Raw genomic sequence first — 22,661 nt, 5'->3', positions numbered from 1 at the left:
CTGTAATATACAGTCAGTACAGCTGTGAGCAGATACTCAGACACAGGAGTCCACAGAGCGGAGACACCGAGGGAGGAACATCAGAAACAAATACTGATACGGTTGGTGTTTTTATTAATTTTTAATATCATCATGTTCTTGACAGAAAGACAGAAAACTAACTTGGCATTGCATCGTTGTGGCACATTCAGTACAGTGTTTTATAAGCTCAGTTGAACAATGCCATCTGTGATTCTGTATGAAAAGAACTCAAGAGTTAGACTTCAGACTACAAACATTTGAAGAAATGTGTTGTAAAGTACGACATTGGGCATGGACTTTTGAAACAGTGGGCATTTAACGTCTACTTAAAAATTATTTAGAGTTACATTTTGGGAAATCCAGAAAATTTGAACCTTGACTCTGAGCAGGTATTAAAGTCCTTTTAAGGTTAATATAACAATTTACAGTCACCAGTTAGTGTCTTGGTGCTGAGCAGGTAATGTACAATATAGTTTTGGGGGCTTTTTCCTTTATTAGATAGGACAGCTGAACATAGACAGGAAAGGGGACTAGAGAGAGACGCAGCAAGGGCCGATCTGGGGTGTCTTGATTTTTTTTCTTCTTTTAAAAATAAAGACACTCTGAATCTAAATTACATTAGGTTTTAAAGCACTGCTAAACACAGGTTATAATTATGTTATAACGGATAAAGCCCATGTGCATGTAGACATACACCAAAGACGACATCAAGATCTGGTGATGAAGCTTTTATGAGATTTAACCTGAACTTTTATCATAATATTCCTGTGACGTCTCCACAGGTCATCACATTGTTTGCTCTCTTCTTTTTTGTTTGGAACTTGGAGGGATAAATAATAAATAATTATTTTCAGATAGCCCCAATTTCATTTCCATATACAATACCCATTATTGTTAGACAATTGATTTAAAAGACATGAAATATATATATACATACACATATACATTTTCTCATTTTCATTATCATGTCTTTTTCTCTTCCAGATATGTCTGTAAACTCTTCCTCCACCTCCAATGACTCCCTTCTTCATCCTAACCATTCCTCCACCAACTCCCACCTCCCTTATGGACAAGATTGCTTCATCACCAGACCAAGCTCCTTAATCTCCTTCTCGTATTTCATCACAAGCACCCTCCTCCTCCTCCCTCTCTGCACCTTCATCCTCTACCTGGGTCTTCAACGATGGCGGCAACAGCGCTCCACCTCCACAGCAGCAATGATGAGTCACTCAGACGCCTTCACCTACCACATGGTCACCATGGAGCTGATTGGTGTCTTCGGCTACATCCTCTACTGCTATGGTATCTATAGTCATCATATCGGTGTATTAATGGCAGGGCACTATCTTTGGACTTTCATCTGGTATGGACAGATATCCTTTAACACTCTGACCTGTGTGGAGCGTTACCTGGCTGTTATTCATCCAATCACCTATCTGAGCCTGAAAAGAGAGAGAGGCATCAGAATCAGAAATATCAGCATTGGGTGTGTTTGGCTTCTTTGCTGTTTCGGAACAAGTCTGATTTTCGCAAATGCCACCTTTAGTGTGGAGTTGTGCGTCTCAATTTTCTCCTTCTTTGTTGTCTCCTTCTGCAACATTTCTGTTCTCTGTGTCCTCATTCGTCCAGGGCCAGGTAAACAGGGAGGGGACAGGGACAGAGTTGACCAATCAAAGCAGAGGGCTTTCTACACCATGCTGGTCATACTGGGAGTGATGTTGTTGAGGTGTGTTTGGGATCTGGTTTGGTTTGTTCTTGATGAAGGGCCAGAGAGTAATAGGTGTGTGTTGTTGATGTCTGGAACCTGGTTTAATCTCCCCTGCAGTCTGGTGTTACCTGTGCTGTTTCTACACAGAGCAGGAATATTAGTGTGTTGTAAGAACAACACCAAATGAGGATAAAGATTAGGTTCAGTTTGCATTAAATTAAATCAGTTCAGATACAAGAGAATATAAATGGGAACAATAGATAATTAAAGCTGCAAGCAGCGATGAGCCCTCGCAGTCAACTCATTTGTTAGCATGTCATGTTTAGACCTCACCATGAAAATTTCATGTAAATCAGATCCAAATTGCCATGCAAGGCATACTCCTTCTATCCAGGCGCTACGAGTATGTAGATGTGTTCAGGATGGGTCTCTTATCAAACATGTGAAGTTTGGTGGAGTTTGGATGAAGTATACAGAAGTTAGAATATTTTGTCCTGTTTCTTGGTGAAACATTGATTTGTGATGCCATGCCACAGACATAGGTCAGACTACATCTCAGGACTTTGATAAATGTATATCTTGAACTTGTTTAGAGTGTACTGACCAATTTTGAAGTTTATCTTATAAATCGTTTAGGAAGAGTTCATTAAAATACAATGCCTTGAAATTGCATTAATGGCTGCAAAAATTAGACGTTAAATTCAATACGGAATGAGTCCAAGAGCCTTTTTTGTAAGTTTAGATATGATCTATGTGTGTATCAGTTTACATCCACAACTGTGAAATGTGCCGTTTTGGAAGTACTGTCGAGCCATTTTGCCCCGCCGAAACCAAACCCTTAGAATAGGTACATTTTTGGTTGCGTCACATTTTTGGTTTATTTCATGAGATGTTGTGGCGGCCAAAAATGCTATGTATTTCTAGAAAAAATAATTATTCTTAAATATACCGTTAGATTACGAGATAATTGCAAATTGCTAACCAAATTGATTTCTTTGGCCGGTTAGGGTCAAAATATCTTATCAATATTACTGTCTTGCAGTTGGTTTGCTGAAGACAGTTTCCTTAACAATTAACCCTAATTAGACCACTGAAAGTAGAGCTGTATAGGTGGGTGATATTGCTTATTTTTATCATTGTTAATATACAATTTATTAGTGCCGCCTTAATATTTATTTAGTATTATAGGTTTTGCACCAATATTATGCATTGTAGATTACAAAGTAATAACTGTCCAGAGCCTTGCTACCAGCTCTGTGAGGCTGTAAATGGAAATGACAATGCTAACAAAGTTTAGCAGGTATAATGTTTACCATGTTCACCATTTTAGTTCAGCTTGTTTGCTAACATTTGCTAATTTGCTCCAAAGAAATGTCTGAGGCTGATGACAATGTTATGGTCAGGTTTAAATAAAAAAGAAAAACATTTTTTGTTGCTATTTTGTTGACGCAGATTAAGCATATGAGTAAGCAAGCAGTGTGACGATGAAAGCGAAGAAATTAGATATGGAGAGTGAAGATCAGTAGCTATTGAGGTTTAGAAAAATAGAGAAAACGTGGCAGAAATCACATATTGTATATTTAAACTGCTTGCAGAAATGAAACCCACTAGTTTTTGTCCAACCCCTTGCTGCACTCATATATCTGTACCTATAACCTAACCTTCTTGCTGTTAGCTTTTTTAAGTTTGGGTTTTATCTTTTTATGAAGTTTCATTATTGTGGATAAGCAGTGACAATCCCACGAAAGAATAAAACATGATTCTATAGATTTTTACGCCTTTAGTGTGTTTTCTCTTTAATTAGTTCAAGTTGCTGCATCAGCTTCCTGTAAAAAACACATTGTTATGTAAATGTCAGATTTCATGTAATTGATTCTTCACTGAACAATCATGATTAAAGAATTATGAAATGTTGTTTGACTGATTTCATTTTAATAAACTTACATGGTTTTATGTGAAAACATTGCTGCACAGCAGACAAAACACAAGCTTAAAGTCTTTCAGATTTATGAAGTGTGTATTTCAGGTTTCATTGTTTTATGGGCTGTTGATATTTGAAAGTGGTTCTCATGCAAATATGAATTGTGTGGAGGAGCAACTGAAATGCTTTAGTATTTAAGTATGTATACATATTAACTTTAAACTGTCCGTAAAGCAGTGGAATTAATGCTGGAATACATTTATATTCCAATCTAGATGAAAACACACCAATTTTCTAAATGCTGCACTCATTTGAATTTAATGGTTTCATTTGATTTGAATACACACATACTTTGTATTCACGACATTTGAATGCTGTCAGCTGTTCTTCTAATGGGCCGATAAAATAAACTACACAGGCCATCCAAGTTTGGTATCAAATGCTGTCACATTATTTCAGATACATTTTTAAAATAACATGTTAAAAAACTTATTTTAATCATCCATTATGGCCACATTACAGACTAAGTGAGACTAATAACAAGTCAAAAAGTCCAGGACCATTTTTCATTTCCGGTCTGTCCCTGGTCTCAACTAAGTATGTATACAGTTATTGTAAACTGTGTATAGGGCTGCAAATAGTTCAAGAGTGTATAAGAATTAAATGAATATTGGAATAAATAGAATATGGATAATGTTATAAGTTACTTTATTTACACACAGCATGTGGTTTACTACAGCATAAATATATACACACATATATAAATGTATATGCACAGTATATACAGCCAGCATACATCTGCCTTTGACAGTAAATGGATATTATTTAAATGCTGTACATGCATGTATATGGATGGACCTCATGGCTTATTTAGCTGTATGCAAGTGTGATGCTGTGGAGGGAAACTGTGGAAAGAATTGAATTGAATTTACAGCGCACATAAGTTAGTGTATATACAGCAAATTAAAAGATGTGTGAAACACAAATGTGATTAAAATAACACAACCGTGCACACAGAAACACTCTCAGAGCACACAGTTAATGGCTGTACTTGATTTGAATACGCACACACTCTGTCTTCACATCATTTGAATGCTGTCATCTGTTCATCTAATGGGTCAATAAAATAATAAAATAAACTACACAGGCACCCTTTTTTTTAATTAATACCTTAAAAAAGGTAATTTAATTGTCCATTATGGCCACATTTTAGACAAAGCAAGGCTTAAGTTCAATGAAACTGACTTTATTGTTGTTATTTCTAATGCCACCTTTTTTTAAGATATATTTTCCTACTAACTGTTGTAGTGTTCCACAATAATGTCATGTTTTTTAGTTCAAATATCTTCATTTGGGGACTTTTCCAAACAACTATTGATATATGTGATTGTATTGTGTTCTTTATTCATGAATAGGTTAATCATTTGTCATTTCATTGCCACTGTTTTATTTTATTCAAATACAACATTTGAATTTGACAGAGACACACACACACACACACACACACACACACACACGAGAGAGAGAGAGAGAGAGAGAGAGAGAGAGAGAGAGAGAGAGAGAGAGAGAGAGAGGCTGTAATATACAGTCAGTACAGCTGTGAGCAGATACTCAGACACAGGAGTCCACAGAGCGGAGACACAGAGGGAGGAACATCAGAAACAAATACTGATACGGTTGGTGTTCTTATTTATTTTTTAATATGACATTTTTAAAACATGTGTTGTAAAGTAGGGGCATGGACTTTTAAAGCAGTGGGCATTTAACCAGCAGGTTAAGTCTAATGAAATTTTTTTTTGAGTTGCATAAAATTTGAACCGGTCACAAAGGACCACACGTTGGATTTGATCCCATAGCTGCTGCAGCTTCAATTCAAATCAGATCTGAATTTGTACAGGTAAATGAAAAGACGATCAATGTGGTGTTTAGAATTTAAAGTATTCCTGGAGTGTGTTTATTTTTTTCTTCATTTAAAAATAAAGATATTCTGAATTTAAATTAGACTAGCTTTTGAAGCATTGCTAAAGACAGGTTATGCTTTCCTAAAGGATAAAGCCCATGTGCATGTAGAGATGCAGCAAAGAACACATATTGGGATGAATATGTTGTAAGATTTAACCTGAACTTTTATCATAATGTTCCTGTGACATCTCCGCATATTGTTCACCCTCTTCTTTTTTCTTTTGGACATTGGAGGGATAAATAATAAATAATAATTTTCAGATAGCCCCAATTAAATTTCCATACACAATAACCATTGATGTTAGACCATTGATTTAATAGATATGCGATAGAGGTAATTTATACCATTTTCTCGGTTTCATAATCATGTTGCTTTCTCTTCCAGATATGTCGTTAAACTCCTCCTCCTCCTCCAATGACTCCCTTCTTCATCAGAACCATTCCTCCACCAACTACAACCTCCTTTTTGGAATGTATTGCATCGCCACCAGGCCAGGCTCCTTAATTTCCACCTCGTACTTCATCACAAACATCCTCCTCCTCCTCCCTCTCTGCACCTTCATCCTCTACCTGCGTCTTCAACGATGGCGGCAACAGCGCTCCACCTCCACAGCAGCAATGACGAGTCATTCAGACGCCTTCACCTACCACATGGTCACCATGGAGCTGATTGGTGTCTTCGGCTTCTTCCTCAGCTGTTGTGGTATCTATAGTGATCATATTGGTGTATTAATGGCAGGGCACTGTCTTTGGACCTTCATCTGGTTTGGACAGATGTTCTTTCACACTCTGACCTGTGTGGAGCGCTACCTGGCTGTTGTTTATCCAATCACCTATTTGAGCTTGAAAAGAGAGAGGGGGATCAGAATCAGAAACATCAGCATTGGGTGTGTTTGGCTTCTTTGCTTTGGAGGAACAAGTCTGATAACTTTAGAAAACGCCTCCTTGATTGCGGATTTGTGCATCTCTATCTTGTCCTTCTTTGTCATCTCCTTCTGCAACGTTTCTGTTCTCTGCATCCTCATTCGTCCAGGGCCAGGTAAACAGGGAGGGGACAGGGAGAGAGTTGACAAATCAAAGCAGAGGGCTTTCTACACCATGCTGGCCATACTGGGAGCTCTGTTGTTGAGGTGTATTTGGAATGTGGTTTGGTTTGCTTTTTATATCATGACAGAAAATAGTGAGTGCGTGTTGATGATGTCTGGATTGTGGTTTAATCTGCCCTGCAGTCTGGTGTTACCTGTGCTGTATCTTCACAGAGCAAGAATGTTAGTGTGTTGTAAGAACAACACTAAATGAGGATAAAGACAAGATTCAGTTTTCATGACAAGAAATTAGTTCAGCTACAAGGAATTATAAAAATGGAGAACAATAGTAATTGAAGCTGCCAGCAGTGATGAGCCCTAGTAACTCATTCGTAAGCATTACATGTTTAGAATTTTTTGGGATATGGGTCCAAGAGGCTTTTCTGTACGTCTAGACATGGTCTACGTCTGCACCAATTTTCCTCTCCAATGTGACTTATTTGGCCTCATTTGGGACCCATAGAATAGTGCATTTCCGCTAGCGCCAAATTCTGTGCCGCATACAATGAGTTACGAGATGTTCGGCACCAAATTGTAGATGGATTTCTTTTCAGAAGGCAGGTCCTTGCTTCTTACTGCACAGGCCCTAAATATACCCTTAGATTATAAGGCCACTGATAAGATTGATTGCTGCTCAATTGATTTTTGGACTTAGGGGCAAAAAATTCTTGTGTGGTTTGCAGAAAACAGTTGACTTAACACCTAACCCTGATTAACCACTGAGAGTAGAGCTGCATAGTTGGGTGATATTGCTCATTTTATTGTTAATATACAATTTTCTAGTGGGGGTTTAACATTTATTTAGTATTAGAGGTTTTGCACCAATATTGGGCTGAGTAGATGAACAAAGTAATAACAGTTCAGAGCCTTGCTACCAGCTCTGTGAGGCTGTAAATGCTAACACCGGCATGGCAACATGGATATGATAATGCTAACAATGTTTAGCATGTTCACCATTTTAGTTTAGGTTGTTGGCTATTTGCTAACTGTCACAAAAAAAGCTCTGAGGCTGATCACAATGTCATTCAGTGTGCTGGTTTTTTTTTTTTTTAAATGAAGAAATAATGAAAGTGAAATTTTGACTGGATGACTAAATTTGATTATTCTAATTTCTTGATGCAGATTAAGCGTACCACTAATCGTGTAGTGTGACTGTGAAAGCAAAGAAACGTGTCCATGCATTATTAAATCCTCTCTTTGTTCAGAGACTTTACCTGTTTTTGGAATCTTTTTAAGTTTGCATTTTATCTTCTTCTGTAGTTTAATTATTGATAAGCAGTGACAATCCCACGAAAGAATAAAACATGATTCTATAGATTTTTACGCCTTTAGTGTGTTTTCTCTTTAATTAGTTCAAGTTGCTGCATCAGCTTCCTGTAAAAAACACATTGTTATGTAAATGTCAGATTTCATGTAATTGATTCTTCACTGAACAATCATGATTAAAGAATTATGAAATGTTGTTTGACTGATTTCACTTTAATATACTTACATGGTTTTATGTGAAAACATTGCTGCACAGCAGACAAAACAAAAGCCTAAACTCTTTCAGCTTTATGAAGTGTGTATTTCAGGTTTCATTGTTTTATGGGCTGTTGATTTGTTGATGTTGATATTTGAAAGTGGTTCTCATGCAAATATGAATTGTGTGGAGGAGTAACTGAAATATTTTAGTATGTATATTTAAGTATGTATACATATTAACTTTAAACTGTCTCATGTTGTATAGCAGTAGAATTAATGCTGGAATACATTTATATTCCAATCTAGATGAAAACACACCAATTTTCTAAATGCTGCACTCATTTGAATTTAATGGTTTAATTTGATTTAAATACACACATACTTTGTATTCACGACATTTGAATGCTTTCAGCTGTTCTTCTAATGGGCCGATAAAATAAACTACACAGGCCATCCAAGTTTGGTATCAAATGCTGTCACATTATTTCAGAATAATTTTTAAAATAACATGTTAAAAAACTACTTTCAATGAAAAAAAATATCAATTTCTAATGCCACCTTTAGATATTTCCAACTAGTGTTTTACTAATGTGCCACAATAACATCATGTTTGTTATTTCAAATATCTTCATGTGGAAGGAAATTGTAATATATTTGATTGTTTGTATTTTAAACTTTATTCATTAATAGGTTATTCATTTGTCAGTCAGTTCAGAGCCACTTTGTTATATTTTATTCAAATACAAGATTTGAATTCAAAAGGGAGGGAGAGAGAAAGAGACAGAGAGAGAGAGAGAGAGAGAGAGAGAGAGAGAGAGAGAGAGAGAGAGAGAGACACACAGAGGGAGAGGCTGTGATATACAGTCAGTACAGCTGTGATCAGATACTCAGACACAGGAGTCCACAGAGGGGAGACACAGAGGGAGGAACATCAGAAACAAATACTGATACGGTTGGTGTTCTGATTCTTTTTTAATATCGTCATTTTCTTGAAGCCTCAATAATGTGTGGACAACTGAAATAGACAGAAAACAAACTTTATTGCATCATCGTGGCACATTCAGTACAGTATTCAGTTGTACAACGTCATCTGTGATTCTGTATGAGAAGAACTCAGGGTTTGGCTTGCGACTACAAATTTGACTATTTGAAAATGTGTGTTGTAAAGTGGGGGCATGGACTTTTAAAGCAGTTGGCATTTAACTGACAGTTGCATTTTGGAAAATCCATCAAATTTGAACCTTGACTTTTTCCCTTTCTTAGATAGGACAGCTGAACATAGACAGGAAAGGGGCTAGAGAGAGAGATCATACACAGCAAAGGGACACAGGTTGGATCTGAACCCATAGCTGCTGCAGCAAGGATTCAGCCTTTGTCATTGTAGAAACTTAAATATAAATCAGATCTGTATTTGTACAGTTAAATAAAAAGACAATGTTATCTTTATGGTTTTTAGAATTGAACGTATTTCTGCAGTGTATTTATTTTTTTCTTCATTTAAAAATAAAGATACTCTGAATGTAAATGTCATTAGGTTTTAAAGCACTGTTAAAGACAGGTTATAATAATAAGGATAAAGCCCATGTGCATGTAGACATACACTGAAGAAGACATTAAGATCTGAGGATGAAGATTTTATGAGATTTAACCTGAACTATTATCATAATATTCCTGTGACGTGTCTGCAGGTCATCACATTGTTCACTCTCTTCTTTTTTCTTTTGGAACTTGGAGGGATAAATGTTAATTATTTCCCCAATTCAATTTCCCTTTACAGTACCCATTATTGTTAGACCATTGATTTGATACACACGGAATAGATGTAATGAATACATTTTCTCAGTTTCATTATCATGTCTTTTTCTCTTCCAGATATGTCCGTAAACTCTTCCTCCTCCTCCAATGACTCCCTTCTTCATCCTCACCATTCCTCCACCAACTCCAACCTCCCTTTTGGCATGCATTGCCTCACCACCAGACCAGGCTCCTTAATCTCCACCTCGTACTTCATCACAAACATCCTCCTCCTCCTCCCTCTCTGCACCTTCATCCTCTACCTGCGTCTTCAACGGTGGCGGCAACAGCGCTCCACCTCCACAGCAGCAATGACGAGTCATTCAGACGCCTTCACCTACCACATGGTCATCATTGAGCTGATTGGCATCTTAAGCTTCTTCCTCAGCTGTTGTGGTATCTACAGTGATCATATCGGTGTATTAATGGCAGGGCACTGTCTTTGGACCTTCATCTGGTTTGGACAGATGTTCTTTCACACTCTGACCTGTGTGGAGCGCTACCTGGCTGTTGTTTATCCCATCACCTATTTGAGCTTGAAAAGAGAGAGAGGGATCAGAATCAGAAATATCAGCATTGGGTGTGTTTGGCTTCTTTGCTTTGGAGGAACAAGTCTGATAACTTTAGAAAACGCCTCCTTGATTGCGGATTTGTGCGTCCTATCCTTGTCCTTCTTTGTCATCTCCTTGTGCAACGTTTCTGTTCTCTGCATCCTCATTCGTCCAGGGCCAGGTAAACAGGGAGGGGACAGGGAGAGAGTTGACAAATCAAAGCAGAGGGCTTTCTACACCATGCTGGCCATACTGGGAGCTCTGTTGTTGAGGTGTATTTGGAATGTGGTTTGGTTTGCTTTTTATATCATGACAGAAAATGGTGAGTGCGTGTTGATGACGTCTGGATTGTGGTTTAATCTGCCCTGCAGTCTGGTGTTACCTCTGCTGTTTCTTCACAGAGCAAGAATGTTAGTGTGTTGTAAGAACAACACCAAATGAGGATAAAGACAAGATTCAGTTTTCATTAAAAGAAATCAGTTCAGCTACAAGAAAATATAAACATGGAGAAGAAAACAAAACTATACCGTAAGATTACAAAATGATGATAAGATTGCAAATGGCTGCCCAAAGTGACTTATTTGGCCTCTTTGGGGCAAAATATCTTAAAAACAATATTACTGTCTTGTAGCTGGTTTGCAGAAGGCAGTTGCCTTAACACCTAACCCTGATTAAACCACTAAGAGTAGAGCTGCATTGGTGGGTGATATGGGTCATTTTTATTATAATATTTATCATAATATACAATTTTCTAGTGATGCCTTAATATTAGAGTAGATGAACAAAGTAATAACAGTTCAGAGCCTTGCTACCAGCTCTGTGAGGCTGTAAATGCTAACACCGGCATGGCAACATGGAAATGATAATGCTAACAACGTTTAGCATGTTCACCATTTTAGTTAAGGTTGTTGGCTATTTGCTAACTGTCACAAAAAAAGCTCTGAGGCTGATTTATTTATTTTTTTAAATGAAGAAATAATGAAAGTGAAATTTTGACTGGATGACTAAATTTGATTATTCTAATTTCTTGATGCAGATTAAGCGTACCACTAATCGTGTAGTGTGACTGTGAAAGCAAAGAAACGTGTCCATGCATTATTAAATCCTCTCTTTGTTCAGAGACTTTACCTGTTTTTGGAATCTTTTTAAGTTTGCATTTTATCTTCTTCTGTAGTTTAGTTATTGATAAGCAGTGACAATCCCACGAAAGAATAAAACATGATTCTATAGATTTTTACGCCTTTAGTGTGTTTTCTCTTTAATTAGTTCAAGTTGCTGCATCAGCTTCCTGTAAAAAACACATTGTTATGTAAATGTCAGATTTCATGTAATTGATTCTTCACTGAACAATCATGATTAAAGAATTATGAAATGTTGTTTGACTGATTTCACTTTAATAAACTTACATGGTTTTATGTGAAAACATTGCTGCACAGCAGACAAAACAAAAGCCTAAACTCTTTCAGCTTTATGAAGTGTGTATTTCAGGTTTCACTGTTTTATGGGCTGTTGATATTTGAAAGTGGTTCTCATGCGTAGATTAATTCCTGATTGTGGAGCAGTAACTGAAATATTTTAGTATGTATATTTAAGTATGTATACATATTAACTTCAAACTGTCTCATGTTGTATAGCAGTAGAATTAATGCTGGAATACATTTATATTCCAATCTAGATGAAAACACACCAATTTTCTAAATGCTGCACTCATTTGAATTTAATGGTTTAATTTGATTTGAATACACACATACTTTGTATTCACGACATTTGAATGCTGTCAGCTGTTCATCTAATGGGCCGATAAAATAAACTACACAGGCCATCCAAGTTTGGTATCAAATGCTGTCACATTATTTCAGAATAATTTTTAAAATAACATGTTAAAAAACTTACTTTAATCATCCATTATGGCCACATTACAGACTAAGTGAGGCTTACTTTCAATGAAAAAAAACATTAATTTCTAATGCCACCTTTAGATATTTCCAACTAGTGTTTTACTAATGTGCCACAATAACATCATGTTTGTTATTTCAAATATCTTCATGTGGAAGAAAATTTTGATATATGTGATTGTTTGTATTTTAAACTTTATTCATTAATAGGTTATTAATTTGTCAGTCAGTTCAGAGCCACTTTGTTATATTTTATTCAAATAAAAGATTTGAATTCAAAAGGGAGGGAGAGAGAAAGAGACAGAGAGAGAGAGAGAGAGAGAGAGACACACACACACAGAGGGAGAGGCTGTGATATACAGTCAGTACAGCTGTGATCAGATACTCAGACACAGGAGTCCACAGAGCGGAGACACAGAGGGAGGAACATCAGAAACAAATACTGATACGGTTGGTGCTCTGATTCTTTTTTAATATCGTCATGTTCTTGAAGCCTCAATAATGTGTGGACAACTGAAATAGACAGAAAACAAACTTTATTGCATCATCGTGGCACATTCAGTACAGTATTCAGTTGTACAACGTCATCTGTGATTCTGTATGAGAAGAACTCAGGGTTTGGCTTGCGACTACAAATTTGACTATTTGAAAATGTGTGTTGTAAAGTGGGGGCATGGACTTTTAAAGCAGTTGGCATTTAACTGACAGTTGCATTTTGGAAAATCCATCAAATTTGAACCTTGACTCTGAGCAGGTATTGAAGTTGGGATATATCAGTCTCTGCTGTATACAATTCATACTTTTAAGGTTAATATAATATTTACAGTCACCAGTTAGTGTTTTGGTGCTGAACAAGTAGTGTACAATATAGTTTTGGGGGCTTTTTCCCTTTCTTAGATAGGACAGCTGAACATAGACAGGAAAGGGGCTAGAGAGAGAGATGATACACAGCAAAGGGACACAGGTTGGATCTGAACCCATAGCTGCTGCAGCAAGGATTCAGCCTTTGTCATTATAGAAACTTAAATATAAATCAGATCTGTATTTGTACAGTTAAATAAAAAGACAATGTTATCATTATGGTTTTTAGAATTGAACGTATTTCTGCAGTGTATTTATTTTTTTCTTCATTTAAAAATAAAGATACTCTGAATGTAAATGTCATTAGGTTTTAAAGCACTGTTATTGACAGGTTATAATAATAAGGATAAAGCCCATGTGCATGTAGACATACACCGAAGAAGACATTAAGATCTGAGGATGAAGATTTTATGAGATTTAACCTGAACTATTATCATAATATTCCTGTGACGTGTCTGCAGGTCATCACATTGTTCACTCTCTTCTTTTTTCTTTTGGAACTTGGAGGGATAAATGTTCATTATTTCCCCAATTCAATTTCCCTTTACAATACCCATTATTGTTAGACCATTGATTTGATACACACGGAATAGATGTAATGAATACATTTTCTCAGTTTCATTATCATGTCTTTTTCTCTTCCAGATATGTCCGTAAACTCTTCCTCCTCCTCCAATGACTCCCTTCTTCATCCTAACCCTTCCTCCACCAACTACAACCTCCTTTTTGGAATGTATTGCACCGCCACCAGACCAGGCTCCATAATTTCCACCTCGTACTTCATCACAAACATCCTCCTCCTCCTCCCTCTCTGCACCTTCATTCTCTACCTGCGTCTTCAACGATGGCGGCAACAGCGCTCCACCTCCACAGCAGCAATGACGAGTCATTCAGACGCCTTCACCTACCACATGGTCATCATTGAGCTGATTGGTGTCTTCGGCTTCTTCCTCAGCTGTTGTGGTATCTATAGTGATCATATCGGTGTATTAATGGCAGGGCACTGTCTTTGGACCTTCGTCTGGTATGGACAGATGTTCTTTCACACTCTGACCTGTGTGGAGCGCTACCTGGCTGTTGTTTATCCAATCACCTATCTGAGCCTGAAAAGAGAGAGAGGGATCAGAATCAGAAACATCAGCATTGGGTGTGTTTGGCTTCTTTGCTTTGGAGGAACAAGTCTGATAACTTTAGAAAACGCCTCCTTGATTGCGGATTTGTGCATCCTATCCTTGTCCTTCTTTGTCATCTCCTTCTGCAACGTTTCTGTTCTCTGCATTCTCATTCGTCCAGGGCCAGGTAAACAGGGAGGGGACAGGGAGAGAGTTGACAAATCAAAGCAGAGGGCTTTCTACACCATGCTGGCCATACTGGGAGCTCTGTTGTTGAGGTGTATTTGGAATGTGGTTTGGTTTGCTTTTTATATCATGACAGAAAATGGTGAGTGTGCGTTGATTACGTCTGGATTGTGGTTTAATCTCCCCTGCAGTCTGGTGTTACCGCTGCTGTTTCTTCACAGAGCAAGAATGTTAGTGTGTTATAATAAGAACAACACTAAATGAGGATAAAGACAAGATTTAGTATGCATGACAAGAAATTAGTTCAGATACAAGGAATTATAAAAATGGAGAACAATAGATAATTGAAGCTGCCAGCAGTGATGAGCCCTGGCAGTCAACTCATTCGCCAGCATGTCATGTTTAGACCTCACCATGAAATTTTCATGTAAATCAGATCCAAATTGCTAAACAAGGCATACTTCTTCCATCCAGTTTGAGGTGCTATGAGTATGTAGATGTCTTTAGGGTGGGTCTCTTATCAAACATGTGAAAATTGGTAGAGTTTGGACAAAGTACACAGAAATTAGAATAATGTCCTGTTTCTTGGCGAAAAAAATTGATTTGTGATGCCATGCTACAGACATAAGTCAGACTAAATCTCAGGACTTTGATAACTTTTCATCATGAACTTGTTAAGAGTGTACTGAACAATTTTGAAGTTGATCTTATCAATTCTGTGGGAGGAGTTCGTTTAACCCAACTGTGACCCATAGAATATGTACATTTTCGCTACCACCAAATTTTGTGCTTTATTCCAGGAGATTCGGAGAATGTTGCAGCCGCCAAAATGCGATGTATTTCTTGAAATAATAATAATTCTTTTAGATACAATTGGGTCCTTGAAGTTACTACATGGGCTCTAAAGATACCATTAGATTACAAGATGATGATAATTGCAAATTGCTGTCCAAATTGATTTCTTTGGCCTCTTTGGGGCAAAATATCTCAAAAACTATTTATGTCTTGTAGCTGGTTTGCAGAAGACAGTTGCCTTAACACTTAACCCTGATTAGACCGCTGAGAGTAGAGCTGCATAGGTGGGTGATGTTGAAGAATGTTTAGCAGGTATAATGTTGACCATGTTCACCATTTTAGTTCAGCATGTTGCTGATTTTCTCAAAAAAGAGGCTGATGACAATGTCATGATCAGGTTTTTGTTTTTTAAAAAATAGAAAAGTAGTGAAAGTGAAAATTTGACGAAATCACTAAATTGCTAATGCTAATTTCTTGACGCAGATGAAGCATACGGTAAGCAATCGGCAATGGTGAAAACAAAAGAAATCTGTTCACGCACTATTAAATCCTCTTTTTGTATGAAGACTTTTCCTTTATTTTGTAATCTCAGATAAGACAAGATGTTCCTTTATTGATCCCCCTTAGGAGAAATTAAAGATTGACACAGCAGCACAGGGACAAAGTAGTGCAAAAGAGAGTACAACAATACAAAAAAAATACAACACAAAATAAAATATTACAAAATATAATAGAAAATATAAGACTCTAAATGAAAGTATATACACTTTGCAATATTCAAGTAGGAATGGTGTGCAAATATATGAGCAGAACATTAAACTTGACTAAAACTAAACTGTGCATGTGGAAATTAAATATAAATAGTGCAAAAAATCTGTGCGTTGTAGGTTGGAGTTTAAAGCAGTCTTAGTCTGCGGGGTTGGAGGTACTGGGTGCTGTGGCCTTATGAAGTCTGGTCTAGCTAGCCTAGCTATGGAGACTGAAGACCAGTAGCTATTGAGGTTTAGCAAACTGTAGAAAAAGTGGCAGAAATCTTATATTGTACGTTTAAACTGCTTGTAGAAATCAAACCCACTAATTATTGTCCAACTCCTTGTTGCATTGATATATATATATGTGTATGTATAACCTGAATTCCTGCTCTTAGGCTTTTAAATTCGGTTTTTATCTTCTTATGTAGTTTCATAATTATGGATCTCATGAAAGAATCAAATATGATTCTATAGATCTTTACACCTTTAGTGTATTTTATTTCCCTCTGGGAACTAAACATGTTATTATATCTTTAATTAGCACAAGTTTCTGCATCAGCTTCCTGTAAAAAAGATACATTTGATGTAAATGTTTCTTCACTGAATAATCATGATTAAAGAATTATGAAATGTTGTTTGGATGGTTTCATTTTTATAAATGTACATGGTTTTATGTGAAAACATTTACCTTTCACAAGACTGGAGACGCTGTTAGCAGCAAAGCTTCAGTCAACTGATTCATAACTTTAGAATCAGACCATCGACTTGTTCATGTTACATTTAGATCTATCCAGAGGTCTGTGTACTGCTGTAGTTGCATCTATAACGTTAAAACCATTAACTCATATAAGTAAATCTTTACACCCCTAATATGCACACACATATATAAATGTACAGCTTGTGTAGATTTGGCAGTAAATGGATATTATTTAAATGTTGTACATGCATTTATATGGTACACAAGTATAGTATACGACATAATCTATAGATGACATTGTATTACAGGATTATTGCAGCAGAATGGTTTTTGGACTTCACATGTCCGAGTTAGCTGTCTATGAGTGTTCTTCCAGTCAGTGCGAAAGTTCTGTAAAAACAAAGTGTGATTAAAATAACACAACCATGCACACCGAAACACTCTCAGAGCACACATTTAATGGCTTTATTTGATTTGAATACAACCAGACTTTGCCTTCACACCATTTGAATGCTGTCAGCTGTTCATCTAATGGACTGAATCAAATAAAGAGTTTGATATATGTATTGAAATAATGATGAACCACTGTAAGTTCCAATGTTCAAATTATTGGTTTTACAAGGAATTTGATTACAAGTTGTTGAGATAATACAGTGGGACACAAATGGAATAAATGTAGGAAACTAGAGACAGGTACGAGTCTGTCAATGTAAATTTACATACATGCATTTATTATTTATCATATATAATGTAAAAAAGTCTTTCATTTGAACTGTTATTGCAATTGTGTATCTATCAACAGGTTATTCATTTGTCTGTCAGTTTTTTCACTGCCACTTTCACTGTTATTTTTTTTATTCAAATAAAACATGTTTGAATTTGAATTTAAATGAGAAAGAGCGAGAGAGGCAAAGTAGGGCTGCTCTATACAGCCTGTACAGTGTATCTGGAGCACATAGTCAGGCACAGAGGGTGTCCACAGAGGGTGAGGCTGACGAGGAAGGAACGTCAGAAACAAATACTCTTACGGTTTGTGTTATTACTTTTTAATAGCTCCTTAATGTTAGATTAGTGAATACCTGAAATGGAAAGAAAACAAACTTTGCCTTTTTGCTGAACAGGTAGTGTACAGCTGGCTCTCTGCCATATCTGGAAATTTAAAATTTTCATGAGAAACGTATCAAACCCAATCTGTAAAGTTAAATAAAAACACAATGCAATCAATATAGCTGGGGGATTAAATGTACTTTTGCCAAATTAAAAAAAATTAACAGAGATACTTTGAATCTCACTTACTTTAGCCTTTTTGCCCAAAGGATAAAGCCCATGTGCATGTAGAGATATACCAAAGAAGACATTAAGATATGGGGATGAACAAAGGTACCACTGGTAGATTTAACCTGAACTATTATCATAATATTCCTGTGATGTCTCTGCAGGTCATCACATTGTTCACTCTCTTCTTTTTTCTTTTCGTATTTGGAGGGATAAATGTTAACTATTTTCTGATAGCACGGATTTCATTTCCCTATACAACAAACATTGTCATTAGGCTATTGATTTGATAGTTATACAATAGATGTAATGTATACATTTTCTCTGTTCCATTCTGATGTCTTTTTCTCTTCCAGATATGTCAGTAAACAATTCCTCCTCCTCCAATGACTCCCTTCTTCATCCTAACCATTCCTCCACCAACTCCCACATAGTTTTTGGAATATATTGCTTCATCACCAGACCAGGCTCCTTAATCTCCACCTCGTACTTCATCACAAACACCCTCCTCCTCCTCCCTCTCTGCACCTTCATCCTCTATCTGGGTCTTCAACGATGGCGGCAACAGCGCTCCACCTCCACAGCAGCAATGACGAGTCACTCAGACACCTTCACCTACCACATGGTCATCATTGAGCTGATTGGTGTCTTTTGCTTCCTCCTCAGCTGTTGTGGTATCTATAGTGATCATGCCAGTGTACTTCTTTCGGGACTCTGTCTTTGGTCCCTCACCTGGTATGGACAGATGTCCTTTCACACTCTGACCTGTGTGGAGCGCTACCTGGCTGTTATTCATCCAATCACCTATCTGAGCCTGAGAAGAGAGAGAGGGATCAGAATCAGAAGTATCAGCATTGGGTGTGTTTGGCTGCTTTGCTTTTTCGGAACAAGTCTGAAAGCTTTCGGAAATGCCTCCTTTGTTGCAGATTTGTGCATCTCAGTTTTCTCCTTCATTGTTGTCTCCTTCTGCAACATTTCTGTTCTCTGCGTTCTCATTCGTCCAGGGCCAGGTAAACAGGGAGGGGACAGGGAGAGAATTGACGAATCAAAGCAGAGGGCTTTCTACACCATGCTGGCCATATTGGGAGTGATGTTGTTGAGGTATGTTTGGGATCTGGTTTGGGTTGTTATTTATGTCATGAGAGAAAATCGTGAGTGTGTGTTGATGACGTCTGCAATCTGGTTTAATCTCCCCTGCAGTCTGGTGTTACCTGTGCTGTTTCTACACAGAGCAAGAATATTAGTGGGTTGTAAGAACAACACCAAATGAGGATAAAGATTAGATTCAGTTTGCATTAAAAGAAATCAGTTCAGATACCAGAAAATATAAATATGGAGAACAAAACAAAAATATACTGTTAGATTAAAAAATTATGAAAAGATTAGAAATTGCTGCCCAAAGTGACTAGTTTGGCCGCTTATAGGCAAAATATGTTTAGAGCAATGTTACTTTCTTCTAGCTGGTTTTCCTTAACCCCTAACCCTGATTAGACCACTGAAAGTAGAGCTGCATAGTTGGGTGAAATTGCTCATTTTATTGTTAATATACAATTTTTTAGTGGAGCCTTAATATGTATTTAGAATTAGAGGTTTTGCACCAATATTGTGCCGAGTAGAACAGTTCAGAGCCGTGCTAACAAGGTTTAGCAGGTATAATGTTTACCATGTTTACCATTTTAGTTTAACTCGTTTGCTAACATTTACAATTAAAATGTCTGAGGCTGATGACAATGTCATTCATTTTGCAGGGTTTTGGTAAAGTTAAAATTTGAACGGATGATCAAATTTGTTAATGATATTATTTGATGGTGATTAAGCAGCATGGCAAAAAAAGCAAATAAATCTGTCCATGCACCATTAATTACTATATTTTCATCTAAGACTTTTGTTTTTTCAAATCTAGCTAACCTAGTTATTGACCTGTAGCCACTGCTATTGAGGTTCAGCAAAATATAGAAAAAGTGGCAGAAATCACGTTGTACTTTTTTGTAACTGCTTGCAGAAATCAAACCCATTAGTTACTGTCCAACTCCTTGTTGCACTCATATATCTGTATATCCTGAATTCTTGCTCTTAGCTCTTTACGTTTTTTTTTTTTTTTTTTTTTTTTGAATGAATCAAATGTAATTTCATAGATCTTTATGCTATTAGTGTATCTTATGTCCTTCTGGGACCTAAACATGTGGTTTTCTTTTTAATTAATTGAAGTAGCTTCCTGTAAAAAACACAAATTATAATGTACATTTAAAATATTGTATTCATTTTTCTTCACTGAATAATCATGATTAGACAATTATGAAATGTTGTTTGTATGGTTTTATTTTCATAAATTTACAAGGTTTTATGTGAAAACACCCTGGCGTTGATCTTCTACCTGTAATGATGTTATGGTATTACAGGGTTATTGCAGCAGAATTGTTTTTGGACCTCACAATTTATCTATGAATGTGATTCAGTTTACAGCATTCAGTACAAAAGGTCTGTGGAAAAAAAAAGTGTGATTAAAATAACACAACCATGCACACAGAAACACTCTCAGAGCACACATTTAATGGCTTTATTTGATTTGAATACAACCACACTTTGCCTTCACATCATTTTAATGCTGTCAGCTGTTCATCTAATGATCTGAGAGGGATCAGAGTTAGAAATATCAGCACTGGGTGTTTGGATGCTTTCTTTGGGTAAAACAAGCCAGTTAATGTTAGAAAATATCAGCCTAAATATAGATTTCAGCCTATTGATTACCTCCTTGATCATCATTTCTTTCTGCAGTCTTTCTGTTCTCTGTGTTCTCATTCGTCCAGGACCAGGGGAACAGGGAGGGGACAGGGAGAGGGTTGACCAATCAAAGCAGAGGGCTTTCTACACCATCATGGCCATACCAGGAGTGCTGTTTTTAAAGGTGTTTTTGGAAACTGCTTTGGCTTGTTGTGAATGTGTCAACAGAGAATATTGATTCTGTGACACTGATGTCTGGACTCTGGTTTAATCTTCCCAGCAGTTTGTTGTTACCTCTATTGTTTCTACAGAGAACCAGTATGTTGTGTATAAGGAAAGCACCAAATTAGAAAATGTAAAAAATTATATATGTTTAGATAACAAGATGATGATAAAATTACAAAAAAACGCAGACTGAATACATTTTACACCAAAAGCAAAAGGCAGGGGATTGGTCGTAGTGTGATGCATTGGCAGATGGTAAAAAGCAGTTAACTGTGTATACATTTATTTTATTTCACATGAAATATTATAAAACAATATACATTATTATTATTTAAATGAATAATACCTGGAGTAAAATAACAGATATTAGGATTATATGTAAATAGTACCCATTAGAAGATATATATATATATATATATATATATATATATATATATAATATTATTATTATTATATCTATTATTATTATTATTATTATTATTACTATTATCAAAGCTAATATATATTCTTAGGCTTCACCATCTCCTATATGTGTTATTATGGTATGCCTGTGTATTTTGGATAGCATTCTCTTTTTCCTAAAATACTCTTTTTTCTATACTAATATCTGATATGTACCCCAAGAGTTATTCTATTTTGTATTTTTGCATTTATCTAATGAAAATGTATGTATTCTGGATCTACTGTTGTATTGGGACACTGGAAAACATAGTGAATGGACTAACCAGTTTTTGCCCAGTGTCATGAATTGTATCTTATTGTCTAATAATGTTTATATTTAATAATGAATGGTAGAATTATATTTGCTATCGCCTATTATATTACAATTAGAATGTGGATCTGTTGGATTATCTGCTAATCAATGCCTGATTATTTAAAGGCACACCTAATGGCAAGTATGTTTGTTTTAATGTAATAAATCAGTGTCAATCCAAATATCCTGGCAGGTAGTTGAATATTTTGTTATGTTTGGTTTACTTTGGTTTGCCTTGATCCAGCCGAGGTTGAACTGTCTGGAGCATTTTAGCCAAAAATACATTTGTTTCGAAACCTGAAAAGTTCTCAAACAGGTCTACAGATTGTTCTGTAACGCATTCAATTGCAGTGGTTCTTCTCAAAACTGGTGGAAACATGAGCTGATTGCTAGCTCCAAGGTTCCAAGAATCTTACACAGCACTGGTTCAAGAAGCAGAGTTAATTTGGTGGAAAATCAGTAGAAGACAGGTAACTGGTGTTCCCACAGTGAAGTACCCTATGACTTGACAGGCCCAGTGAGCAAGGGGATGGTTTGATTTGATTTGGTTTTAGTATCAGGATGAGGAAAACTTATTTCAATCCATTTGGGTGTCCCAGGCTGGTTCACGGACCAAGTCGCAGGAGCCAGCTCTCGAAGTGGATTCATGTGTCTGTTCTGATCTGCGCTGAGATGCTGCAGTGAGGAGGTCAGAACTGCCAGCTGATCTTTGACTCCGAAAAAGAACTGACAATCAGCGAGGAGTCACTGAACTGTAGAGGTGAGATCAGCTAGTCCGTTTGATAACTCGATCTTGAAGTGAACAAATTTGCTTGCCCACTGTCAATGTATCGATAGAACTATGATATACTTTTCTCTAGCACTCACACGTGAAAGGAGATT

At 36.6% G+C, this 22,661-nt stretch overlaps 1 protein-coding gene across 11 annotated transcripts in view; it reads left to right on the top strand.

The window, feature by feature from the left end:
- The window catches only part of LOC127363544 (uncharacterized), a 28,843-nt gene extending 16,961 nt beyond the window's left edge, over positions 1–11,882 (top strand). For 5 of the 11 annotated variants that reach the window (XM_051400116.1, XM_051400111.1, XM_051400113.1 and 2 more), the window contains one exon: positions 10,034–11,882. In XM_051400116.1, coding sequence (XP_051256076.1) covers positions 10,036–10,947 — 912 coding nt within the window. In that variant the 5' untranslated portion in view covers positions 10,034–10,035 and the 3' untranslated portion in view covers positions 10,948–11,882. Of the gene's footprint in view, positions 1–56; positions 102–1,005; positions 1,657–5,271; positions 5,327–6,651; positions 6,775–9,038; positions 9,114–10,033 lie in introns of those variants that run through there. The other 6 variants (XR_007884875.1, XM_051400117.1, XM_051400112.1 and 3 more) reach the window with 6 other exon arrangements.
- Positions 11,883–22,661: the final 10,779 nt, after the last annotated feature.

This window comes from Dicentrarchus labrax, unplaced genomic scaffold (genome assembly GCF_905237075.1).
Source record: "Dicentrarchus labrax unplaced genomic scaffold, dlabrax2021, whole genome shotgun sequence".
NCBI classification, from domain to species: Eukaryota; Metazoa; Chordata; class Actinopteri; family Moronidae; genus Dicentrarchus; species Dicentrarchus labrax.
Note: the sequence above shows the minus strand (reverse complement) of the source record. Positions and strands in the feature narration are given on the sequence as shown.